General features: G+C 40.1%; 1 protein-coding gene and 1 long non-coding RNA gene across 7 annotated transcripts in view; one reads left to right on the top strand and one right to left on the bottom strand.

Moving 5' to 3' along the window:
• Window positions 1-12,726, top strand: part of sept12 (septin 12) — an 87,472-nt gene that overhangs the window by 66,059 nt on the left and 8,687 nt on the right. For all 5 annotated transcript variants that reach the window (XM_037090462.1, XM_037090463.1, XM_037090464.1 and 2 more), the window contains 5 exons: window positions 2,865-3,269; window positions 4,597-4,725; window positions 9,351-9,432; window positions 9,985-10,122; window positions 12,543-12,660. In XM_037090462.1, coding sequence (XP_036946357.1) covers window positions 2,865-3,269; window positions 4,597-4,725; window positions 9,351-9,432; window positions 9,985-10,122; window positions 12,543-12,660 — 872 coding nt within the window. The remainder of the gene's footprint in view (window positions 1-2,864; window positions 3,270-4,596; window positions 4,726-9,350; window positions 9,433-9,984; window positions 10,123-12,542; window positions 12,661-12,726) is intronic.
• On the bottom strand, window positions 3,185-12,576 carry LOC119014984. 2 transcript variants are annotated; one of them, XR_005073132.1, is made up of 3 exons: window positions 12,498-12,576; window positions 9,328-9,429; window positions 3,185-3,309 (listed from the first exon to the last, which is right to left on the bottom strand). It is a non-coding gene; the product is annotated as an uncharacterized LOC119014984 (long non-coding RNA). The 2 variants fall into 2 exon arrangements; XR_005073133.1 differs by lacking the exon at window positions 12,498-12,576 and adding an exon at window positions 9,915-9,994.

Here is a 12,726-nt window from a genome sequence, read left to right as displayed (position 1 = left end):
CAGGCCAGGCTCTCACAGAAAAGGGAAGGTGTAGACTTCAATACGTACAGTATGTGCCAGCTAAATCATGAAAAGTGTGTGTTCAGGTGTGTGAACATGCCCATGTTAGCTTCAGAGAACCGGTAATAGTTCCTTTCAATTTGTGGAGGAGAGCTTGTATACAACTATTTATTCCCACACAACTATTATAGTTCTGATGTTTTGCAGTAGGGCGGCTGTAGCTCAGTGGGTAGAGCAGGTCGACTAGTGATCAGAAGGTCATTGGTTCAAATCCCAGCTCTGGGCAGTGCTGAGCTGCATGTCGAAGTGTCCTTGAGCAAGATACTGAACCCCACATTGCTCACTGCGATGAGCTGGCGACTTATCCAGGGAGTACCCTGCCCTCGCCCTGAGACAAGGCTGGGATTGACTCCAGCAGCAACACCCCGCAACCCCGTGGAAAGGGATAAGCGGTTCGGACAATGACATGACATGACATGTTTTGCAGTATGATTTTTGATAATCACCCAAAATTTTGCATAGAGCCTTAGGGGCTCATGGCGAAGGAGTTGGTTGAGTTTAATGTCATGTCACCAATGTGGAGATGTGTGACACTTCCTGTTTGGAACGAAATCTGCAGGAATTTGTTATTTAATAACTTGAGTAGTGTTTGAAATATGAAAATTCTTGTAATAACTTTTTGTCAGGAGGGTCCACAGATGTTGTGTGCAAAGTTTCATGCAAATCGGTGAAAAGGCCTGGGAAGAGTTTGAAAAAAGTAGGTTTGTGACATTTACAGAATTTGCGAGAAAAAAAGAAAACAGGATGCGGAAATGGGTGTGGCCTATATCAGGAGAATCCACACAATTCAGGGAATGTGTGGATATAAGGTCTTTGAACGTGCGATAAAGTATGGGAGTAAAATGCACTTTCCTTGATTATAGCGCAACCTGGTGGTGGAAATTCACAATGACAATAGATTCTAAAATTTTTCAGCTGGTGTGACCTATATTCCAAGTTGGGTGAGTTTTGGGGTATGCTCAGGCAGTGAAAAATGCAATCATTTGGGACAAAAAAGTCATCACTACCAAAACAACAGGAACCACGCAGGTTGAAACCTATTTGGGCCTTAATTTGTTCATACACTAATATTTTGTTGGACCGTCTTTAGCTTTGATTACTGTCATCCCACAACAAATGTGTGCTGTAATTTACAGCACACATTGCATAAGCTTAATTTTAAACTTATTGCATAAGCTTAATTTTAAGCTTAATTTCAAGCTTATGCAATGTCACATCACATGCATCATTTCATCCGCCTCTCTTCTTACTCTGCTGCACCCATCACTGTGAAACAAGGTAATTCTGCAGTCATGAGACCACCTATAGACCCATCTGTCTGATAAGCCTCACTGATGGGTGGTTTTCTTAAGGTTACACAGCTGTTTAGTCCCAATCTCTTTGCATTGTGCGTGTGGAAATGCTCTGACTTTCACTATTAAAAATAGGGAACAGGGAATTATGATTTGATTTCACCAGGCGTTACAGTGATCTCTGATCACAATCAATTAAGCTGTTTTTCTAGCCACATTCCTTCCTGGGAGATGATGGTTTACCACTATCCTTCTGAGTTTAAATAATGTGTTGGACAGTTCTGAACCCAATTTTAGTAGTTTCAGTAATCTCCTGAGTTACTTTCTTTGCTTGGTGCAGGCCAATAATTTGACCCTTCTGAAACAGAGTAAAACGTTTTCCAAAATCACAGGATGTGTCTTCAAAAATGGTTGGTTAAGAAATTAGTTAGTTAAATCCAGGTGGTGATTTTATTTTTTGTCAGGCAGTGTATACAAGCACTTACAACTCCAAGAAGTGACACCTATTGCTGTCATGCTAATGTCAATGCTATTTGTGTCTGTGCTAAAATCCATTCTATCAGTGCAAGAACACTGGCGAGAGTGGGGCTTTTCCATACAGTAGGCCTATGCTCAGCAGAATGAGTGGAACACAGGCTACTTTGTCACAAAAAGAAATTCATGAAGTTTTATTGGATTTATTATAGGTCTTCTGAAAATGTGACCAAATCTGCTGGATCAAAGATATGTTAACAGTAAATCTCATATTTGGTTAAATGTCTCTTGGCCATTTTCACCACAATTAGGTGCTTTTGATAGCAGCCCACAAAGTTTTTGCAGGCCTCTAGATGAATTCATAGTCACTTGTCTTGACAGAATTGGTGATGTCCAGCCACATTCAACTCCAGTTTACCTCTAGAAGTTTTGTTTTGTCCATGTGATTAGTTGTAAACATCAGTCGAACTTTAAGGTGTCATGTCTGGATCAAGAGCTTCTTTATTGCACAGTAGCTTCTCAGCTCATGTTGATGTAAAACACACTTGGCTGTGGACTCTGTCTTCCAATAGCATCTAGTTCATTGCAGACTTGGTTTTTGGTGTTTTTTGGTTGACTCTTGGCCATCCCAACCAGTTTTCTCTCTGCAGCAGTTTATAGTCAGTTGCACCTTCACCCTTTTGACCAACAACACAAACACGGTCAGTAAACAGCCACACGGTTAAATGACAACTTCATACTCCAAGCTGATAAACCACACTGTATAAACTGTTCTCATCAACAGCAGTGGTTTACACTTGTTTATATTTAGCATGTGCATCGATTTTCACAAGTGTTGTGTAAAAAAGTGATGTGTAAATTATTTTCTATTATTCATGCCATGCAAGTGATGTTTCAAGTTACACACCTGCATAGCACATACTATAACTCCCCCAAAGTATAATAAATAGTCACAAATAGTATGTTTCCACCAGAGAGCATTGACAATTTTACATTTTTTAATTGCAAAATGACTGATAATGATTTCTGAAACTGCAGAAAATACTGGAGAGGTGGAGACGGACCCACTAACCCTAATGGATGAGAGACAGATGAAGGAGAGAAGCATCATGGGACAAGAGCAGGGAGATGATGGAAAAACCCAAGTACAACCAGCCAGCATGAATACCCAGAATTCCATGGCAGAAAAAGAGTACAGTGTTGGAGTGCATGCAGAGATGGAGGAGAAGAGGAAAGAGAAAGGAATGGAAGAAGACGAGATGGAGAAAGACATGGAACTGGAGGCGGAGGTGAACGTGGAGCTTTGCCAGTCTGGGCCAGGCCTGCAGATGAGCTTCATCCGGGGCACTGACCTGTTTGGGTACATTGGTATTGAGGCAGTACTGGACCAGATGAGGAGCAAGACCAAGAAGGCTGGCTTCGAGTTCAACATCATGGTGGTTGGTGAGTCTCGCACACGAACACACCTCAGACAGTGACAAACCTAATAATAATAATAATTTAGCCCCCCCCCCAAAACCAGTGATTTAGTTAAAATAAAAATAATATAAAATAATTATCGCACTTATTATCACACAGTTTCATAGCAGCTATGTCCTAAAACACAAATAAACATCCCCACACCTCCCTGCAATGCAAGACTTAGGGTGAAGCACACATTTCATCCTCTCCGCTGTCTGCTATTCCACTGTGTGTGTGTGTGTGTGTGTGTGTGTGTGTGTGTGTGTGTGTGTGTGTGTGTGTGTGTGTGTGTGTGTGTGTGTGTGTGTGTGTGTGTATTTGTGTATAATGATATGGGCTTGATGGGTCTCTTCCTCATTAAGATAATGTATTTTGCAGTGCATTTCCATTGGAGGAGGAAGAATGATTATTTGAGGAGGAAGTGGTTTTGAGAGTCGGTCTGTGTGCTCTTTCCTGTCACATACACAAAGAGATGATATACACTTCCCCTACTGTTTGAAAACAGGAAGTTTCCTATTGATAATGTTTAATGATTCAAATATGCTAATGTTGCACACACGCTTACATACAGACCTTTACATTAGATCTGACATACTGTGACATGTCTGGGATACTGGTCTCACTGGGCTGTGACACAGGGTCTTTCAATTTTCCATGTATATTATGAATTGAGAAATCTTGAACTATTGTCCAACAAACAACGATCAGTGCAGCATGCTGCTTTACATAACAAGTCCCATGAAAGAGGTGTTCTAGTGGAGAGGAAAAGGATGTTTGACAAATATCTCAATAATGTGTTTAATTGTGAATATTTGTCAGGCAGTTCACATAGGTTGTGCCCAGAGCTACACAGACAGTAGCTGAATGTTTTATTCTTTTCTATTCGCCTAATTATTGCTTTTCACACTGTGATTGATACTGTCCAAAATGTAGTATTGATATCAAATAATTACCAGTGCCAAGGTGCCATCCCTCACATATACCAAATTGAGTATTTTTCAGTGGGTAAGAGCACTTCTGACACAGTCAGTCCCCTGTTGTATGTACATTTAAGGGCAACTCTGTTTAACTCCATTTAATGTCCATATATGATTCTAAGGACATCACCAGAGTTTCTATTTGAAAACAGTTTTGGCTTTTCTCTTTCACATAACACATCTTTCCATTACAACAGCTTTAACATTTACCACCCTACAGTTTTTTGTTTTTTTTTCTGTAGAAAATTGTTTTATTTATTCTACTATATTTTGAATCAAGTGTATTGTTTTGGTATTTGGTATTGTATTGTTTTGTTTTTCTGTGTCTGCAGGTCAGAGTGGTTTGGGCAAGTCCACACTGGTCAACACTCTCTTCAAGTCCAAAGTCAGCAGGAAGTCCTGCACACCAAACAATGAAGAGAAGATCTCCAAAACAGTCAAACTGCAGACAGTCAGCCATGGTAAGTCCGCAAACTCAGACTTTAAGGATTCAACAGTTTGCAATGAGCCAGCCAAGGCTAGTTCTTTCCAAGCTACAGAGACTCCCTTCTTTTACCCCCAGCACTCTCACACACGCGCGCACACACACACACACACAAACAAACATACAAATTGATGTTGATGGGCAAGGAGGTCACCTCTTCCCTTTTGAGAGCCTCAATAATGATAATAATACATTCCCTGTGTGTGTGTGTGTGTGTGTGTGTGTGTGTGTGTGTGTGTGTGTGTGTGTGTGTGTGTGTGTGTGTGTGTGTGTGTGTGTGTGTGTGTGTGTGTGTGTGCGTGCACGCACACACACACACACACGCACGCGTGCCTGTCTTCCTGAGTGGTTTATTTCATTTAGGCCAGGGGTTAAGGCAGGGGATGTAATAGTAGAGAGCTCACACATCCTACTTTCATATCACCATTCCTTTTAGGTCTTGTCTCATGACAGGAATCCGAGCTTGGTCTGTGAATGCTTTCATAAATACATTTCCTAGTTTTAAAAGGTGTTGCAAATCTGTTTTCAGATGTGCATATCATACCTGCAGTGTATACATTGATTAAATGTCAGAGATTTTGCATTTTAAATTTATGCTGTGGTATTCTTCATTTCAATCTTCAGTTGCATTAGGCTATCATGGACAATGTCGAACATTAATGAGCAGGGCTCATCATTGAAGCTGGTGGTCTTGGTGGATGCTAATACATATTAGAGTTTATGTCCACTGATAACATTACAACAGTGACTGCAAGAGAAACAGAGATTTAATGTGTGCTAAACAGCATTAAGTGGCTTTATTTCTGCTATATAGAAAATGCAGTAAATGTAATCACCGTCACTGAAATGCTGTTTAATCACATTCTGGCTATATGCTGCCTAATTTAGAAAACCCATCAAAACAACATTCTGCATACTCAAGGACATTATTTAATTCACTCTGAAGTAAATACTGATTGCACAGTGTAGTGACAACATCCATGTAGAGATGGGTTTTCTATAAGCCTCACCATCACAAGGCAATCTGCCATCTGGCTGGATTTTTGCCCAAGAACATGTAGGTTAAAATGCATGGCACAGAAGAGGCTTATCTGCCACTGCACAACCACAGCAGGAAGATACAATGTTTTCCCAGGTTACTATCCCCAGGTAATGATGAAACAGCTGGAATAACTGAAATCCCTCCATTATTTGCAAAGCTGTCCCCATACTTGGTCGGAGCAAGCAGATTCCTCTCACACGCCGTCACATCATCTTACACTATGTGCATGTCTCGCCCACCCAATGGTTAATCCAAGTCGGCATCAATGATTCTCACTCACTAAAAATGCTGTTTTTCCCACATTAATCAGCATTTCACCATAGAATATGATTGATTTAATTTAGGATGGATGGATTTATTTAGGATGGATTAGGATTAACAATACTAATCATGTTTGTTTTGCAGTAAAATAAATCTCATTGAGAAATGAATTTGGATTTGGAATTTTGGAAAAGTGGCTCACTGACTAAATGCAATGGTTTTCACAGGCTGTGTGAAGAGTTCTAACAATGTAAAAGATTATGATTGTAGCTTAAAATATTAGTCTTAATATGCATTAATAAAGGTTATTATGCAGACTATTGTTAATCTCTCAGACAGCAAGATGACCTCATATTCAGTACAATAACACAGTGAAACCCCTTCCTGATCAGGTGAGACAGGGTTTTCCCTAAGTGCCAGCTGCGTGCTAAACAGCCAGATATTAAAGCATTTCCAGCTGCCTACTCTTTCCCTCCTGATGTCCTTTGTCCTTTAGAGAAAAGAATAACTGATTTTTAATGTGAAGCTGCGCTTACTGCTTTAATCTGGTCCATTTATTTAAGATCTCTGCGGATTCTAAAAAAAAAAGGTTTTTTGCCAACTCAGTAGTCTGCAGAATCGCGCTCTGCACCACCGCATGTGTCAGTGTTGCACACACACATACACACATGGTGCAGGGAAATTAGTTTCTGGTTAGACATTGTATATGTCTTGACACATGTAAATTAAAGCAGTATTGACAATCCTACAATTGTGACTTAGCAATCATAAAAAAATGTATTTGCTATGGAAAGGTCATTCAATAATCAATCTGAGTAAGAGCCAGTAAGACCCCTTAGACAAAAGGTCGAAGGGGTTTCAATAAGTAATTGGAAGCTTGCTTTCACTGGAGCCCTAAGTGGTATGGACAGATAAGCCATTAGTCTGATAAATATGTTCTGGGTGCATGTTCACAAAATCAGGGATGTGTTATGGGTAGATAAGGAAGTGAGGCTTGCCTTCACATGACAGGACTGTCAGAATGAAACTGGACCATAGATCTGCATTTCCAAGTGAAACAGAGCTGACAAAACACTTTATTAACTTTATTTTGTAAGTACTGTATATGGCTTTTGATAAGTAGTTAGTAGATGGTAGTAGTGTGTTTTTCCTTGTTACCTTAAACCTTTCCAGTCACACCCCAAACCCAAAGTAAAAATTCAGTCATTTATACTCAGCCCCATGTATACTGGTGACGTTTTGTAGTCCACAAAACATTTCTGGAGTTTAACAGCAAATCAGCATTGCAGCATTGAAATAGATGTGGACTTATAACGTAACAACTGAAAAAACATGAAATGGCTCCAGACAGCTTGTCTAGCATAATCAATCTCCTGCAGAGCAACAAGATCCCAAACTGATCTGAAAAGACATTATTTACACCCTGGCTTCTAAACCAGCAAGTAAGAGCAGTCTGAAGTGTCTGAAGTCGGTGCATAATCTCACCAGGCATTGTGGGTGTAAATAGTGTTTATAATAATAATTATAGCAACTACACTTAAAAAACTTTACGTTACACATACATGACATACTGACAACGTCACACTACTATTGCTGAGCACACTGTGGTCACACAGGTCATCATCAGCATTCAAGCACAGCCATCTAGCACACACAGTTATCAAGTGCAGCCCCCCCTTTTACTGCTATGGCATCACAGCTGCAGGCATGTGCAGTGATGAAGCAGTAAAGCTCCAACAGCTTTACTGCTTCCTCAAGACTATGTACATCCACACTGATTTTTGGCAGCATTTCCAAGCGCATAGTAATAACAAATAAATCTAAAGTCTAGTGACCTAATGTTAGCTAAGCTCAGGTTTAGTGGGATTGTTGTTTGGATCTCTTCTGTCTCCTTTCTATAATAAGACACCATATGGCCCATTCACACTGCTGCTAGACAAAGATCCAGAATGCTACAGCTTTATTTCTAATGGTGGGATCTTTGTGCATGGAGTGTAGCTGCTTCACACTATATTTTATATCATGGTACATCCAAATGCATGTAATATTGATATCAACCCAAAAACAGTCATTCTTACAAAGCAGTCTGTAGTCTCCTACTCAGGTGCCACCTCTCGACCAAACCATACATAGTATTTCCAAGTTCATGTGAAAGGGGCTTAGGTCAACTAAGTGATTATTAAAAAGATCAGAAACACTTTATACAAAAACAAGCTATATGTTAACATAGGTCTACCTGCTTATAGCTATGTCTTAAAACAATGACATGCTTGTCCTGATCCCCCCCTCTTCCACTGAAGAATCACGTGATGGGAGTAAAGAGATTTGACTGACTAGACAATGGCAGAGCATTTGCTGTCAAAGCAAAACCCATTTGACTCAGTGGTAACAGGGGACCTGATAATGTTAATGAGGAAAAAGGAGATGGTTACCTCAATGCAACAGTGATGTGTGCAGCCTCTCACCTGCAGCTCTTCATCAATCTCCTCCTTGTCCAATTCAGATAATATAAAACTACTTCCTGACATTCTTCCTTATAATAAAAGTTGTGTGTGTAGTGTGTATTTTGCCTACATCCAGATAACTGAATGTCCATCCATCCATCCATCATCTGTACACATTATATGTACGCCGCTTAATCCTCTGCAGGGTCGCGGGGGGGGGGGCTGGAGCCTATCCCAGCTGACTTAGGGCGAAGGCAGGGGACACCCTGGACAGGTCGCCAGTCTATCGCAGGGCTACACATAGAGACAAACAACCACACTCTCATTCACACCTACGGACAATTTAGAATGATCAATTAACCTCACTATGTTTTTGGACTGTGGGAGGAAGCCGGAGTACCCGGTGAAAACCCACGCTTGCACAGGGAGAACATACAAACTCCACACAGAAAGATCCCAGGCGTCCCAACCCAATAATTTAGGTGCGTTTCACATTTTGGGAACATATTTCTGTACTGTTTAAGAAAGGGGGAGAAATGGTGGTGTATGAATATGTTAAAAACAGTGGGTTTTCTGCCACTCAAGGTTCATTATACTGAGAATAACATTTGGCACTACACCATAACGGGCACTATACTACTTAGGATATAGTTTTGCTTATTCAATGGAAAATTGTAGTCTGACCTTATTTTGAATTCTCTTTTTTTGTCCTTCCTCTTTTTGCTGCTCCCTAATAACCTGCAATGTGTTTTCTTTTAGATGTACGGTGTCATATAAACCTTAATTAAAATGTATAATTGATCTTATAATGGCAGGAAAACAGGAAACATACCTTCTATGTCTCTCTCTGTCTAGTGATTGAAGAGAAGGGGGTGAAGATGAAGCTGACAGTGATTGACACTCCAGGATTTGGAGACCAGATTAACAATGACAACTGGTGAGAGGAAGGAGGTTGGAGACAAAAAAGGACAGATGGGTGGAGGCAGAGAAAAAGATGACACTTGCCACAGCTGGCTACAATAGTATTTATAGAATAGAATAGAATAGAATAGAATAGAATAGAATAGAATAATTTATTCCAGTTATTGCAATCCAAACCAGAGAGCAACAGAGTTAGTTGGAAATGTAGGTTTTGTTAGAAGAAAACCAAACATTAATGACCTTTATGATTATTCTGCAGAGGTAATCACAGGCAATTTGATTGCACATCTAGATATTGCAGGTTTTTTCAGGTTTGTATTCATCCATGCATGCTAAGCTGTAGATTTATCAAACATTTCTCTCTTCATTATGAAATAATAGGCTTGTGGACAGACATAGTAGAGCAGTCTTATATGATTAAGACAGATTTAAACAATGTTGGTTTTGGTCATGTCATGGGATATGTTGACAGTAAGAAAAATATCAAATAAAGCTTACCACATCCTTGAAAGAAATGAGTGTATTTTCCCGTCACTCACTGACTCTTCTCTGCCGCTCCTCTTTCCAGCTGGGAGCCTATAGTGAAATACGTCAATGAGCAGTATGAGAAATACTTGAGAGAGGAGCTGCATATCAACCGCAAGAGGATAATACCTGACAGCAGAGTCCACTGTTGCATCTATTTCCTCCCTGCTACCGGACACAGGTCAGTACACATTTGCTGCTGTTCAGCGTCACACTTAAGGTCCTTATTGATTTTGTAGTGACAATTTTTTTTCACTGCCTGAACACACCTCAAAACTCACCAATCTTGGACTATAGCTGCAGAAAATTTTTATAATCTATTGTCGTTGTGAATTTCCACCACTAGGTGCCCCTGTAATCAAGGAGAGTGGTTTTTTGCCTTCTACCTAACCATATACTTTATCGCACATTCAAACACCTTATATCCAGGCGTTCCCTGAATTGTGTTGAGTCTGGTAAAATAGGCCATTTCCGCCTTCCTTTTTTTTCCGCAAATTCGCAAAACGTCACAAACCAACTTTTTATAACTCCTCCCAGGCAATTTCACCAATTTGCACAAAACTTTTCACACAGCATCTGTTGACCCATTTGACAAACAATTATTAAACTATTTTTGATATTTCAAACAATACTCAAGTTATTAAATAACAAATTCCAGCTTATTTCATTCCATACAGGAAGTGTTGCATATCTCCACATTGGTGTGTCCAAATGACATGAAACTCAGGTTACTACTTCCCCATGAGACCCTTTTGGCCAATTACCACAATGTGTTGCTTTTTAAATTTCAGTATTTTATATATCACCACATCAGTAGGTCAGATTAACACGAAACTTGGTACAATTATTTGTCAGTGCCCTCCTGAGCATAGCTGATGAATGATGTTAGATATCTATAGCGCCCCCTAAAATATTAAAAATCCAAGCCCCGCCTCCTACATGCACATACATGAATGTATGCCTATGTATCATGACCAGAAGTGCAAAAAACATTGGGGTACCAAACTGTCACTCCAACAGGAAGTCGGCCATTCTGATTCAATGTTCCCATTTCATCCCCTTTCTGATCCATTTCCATGCCTCGTACTTTAACGAAATCCTCCTACAGATTAATCACCGCAGACTTCCAATTCTCTCAGTATCATCCTCAGACCTTGAACGGGCAAAGTTATCAAAAGCTTTCACCTATGTCAAACATGGTGGGTGTCATGGTGCGGTCCATTTTCATGCTTCACCATAAAGCATCAAGTCCTTATAACTTCAACATCCAATTTCCCACATACACCAAATTCATCACACATGTACACGGTGTTGCCCTGAATACTTCCATGCATGAATACTGTGTCATATCCATAGCGCCACCTACTGAACACAGGAATTCAGACAAACATCCTATTTAAATAACATGTTTAGTTTTTCTCCTCCATATTATACACCACAAGATGACATGCAACTAAAAGTTGAGCACACCCTCTAACAGCATTGCCACCAATAAATAATCAAAACACAACTGACCACAAATTCGTTTGAGGGATTTTTCACCTCTAGTCCATTTTGTTTTTATGTAGATTGCTGAGTGTTCTTCTGACTTCAGAGTACATTATTGAATACTGGCAGCAGCAGGCCACCAGATCATAAAGGAACAACTTCCTCATTTCTATCTGGACCAAACTTCACATGTTTGATAAGAGTCCAGACCTGAACACAATATACAGTCATGGTCACAGCGCCACATGTTGGACACAGGAAATGACATTTAACCCCCTCCTGCACTGTTCAAAACACGGACAGTTAAGAGATGCGTGTAATCAGACAATGGTGCCGTATATGTGGCACGCCTCAACAGCAGCATGCCCCGACGTGTGTGGACTGCAAGGGCCCGTTCATCGCTGTTTGCAGCTTTAATTTTTTAAGTTTTTTTTTTTTGGTCTTTATATGGCTTTATTGACAGTTCAGCTGAAGAGATGACAGGAAACAGGATGAGAGAGAGGGGAAGCCTCTGTACATGGGACACCCGCTCCACTGACTGAGCTAAATGCTGTTAATAGGTAAATCTGTTGTGATTTCTAAATTCCAAGTGATGAAGAAACACTTTTGAAGAAACAAAGTCACTAGAGAAACAAGACTACATTTAGATTTATAGTCCCCAGCATGGGGATACTTTGGTTTCTGCTTTGGGTTATGATGGTGTCCGCCTAATGCATTCATCGCAGTGAGTGGTAAAAACGGTCAAAGAAAAACCTAGAATGGTACTCAGTAAAACAGATAGCTCCACTGAGACCCAGCCGTCCCCTTTAACTGTAATTACAGGCATTCAGGGTAGACATAATGAAAAGGACAAATGTGAGGAGGAATGTTTGCAATTACTTGGTCCCCTCTTATTGTTGGCCCAAATGTTATAATAAATGTATATATTCTTTTCTTTTTCTAATTATTGTCAACAAATCACATGAAATGACAAAAACCATTAATCAGTAATTGTCTCCTACTAACAAACAGCATCCAAGTATTATCCACAGCCTTTTGTAGTGTTACATTTCTGTGCCATAGACCTACCTCCTTCATTGTCCAAACTGAGATGAGATCTGTTTTTGTTTCCAGGTTACGCCCCATCGATGTTGAATTTATGAAGAGGCTGGGGAAGATAGTGAGCATCGTACCAGTCATTGCAAAAGCCGACACACTTACCATTGAGGAAAGACAGGAGTTCAAAGAGAGGGTGATGGATCACATATACACACCCTCAACCAAAGCTGTAGTTATTTTTTCCTCTCCAGAGGATTTT

Source organism: Acanthopagrus latus, chromosome 24, assembly GCF_904848185.1.
Source record: "Acanthopagrus latus isolate v.2019 chromosome 24, fAcaLat1.1, whole genome shotgun sequence".
NCBI classification, from domain to species: domain Eukaryota; kingdom Metazoa; phylum Chordata; class Actinopteri; order Spariformes; family Sparidae; genus Acanthopagrus; species Acanthopagrus latus.
The sequence above is the reverse complement of the archived record's forward strand: the minus strand, read 5'-3'. Positions and strand labels throughout refer to the sequence as shown.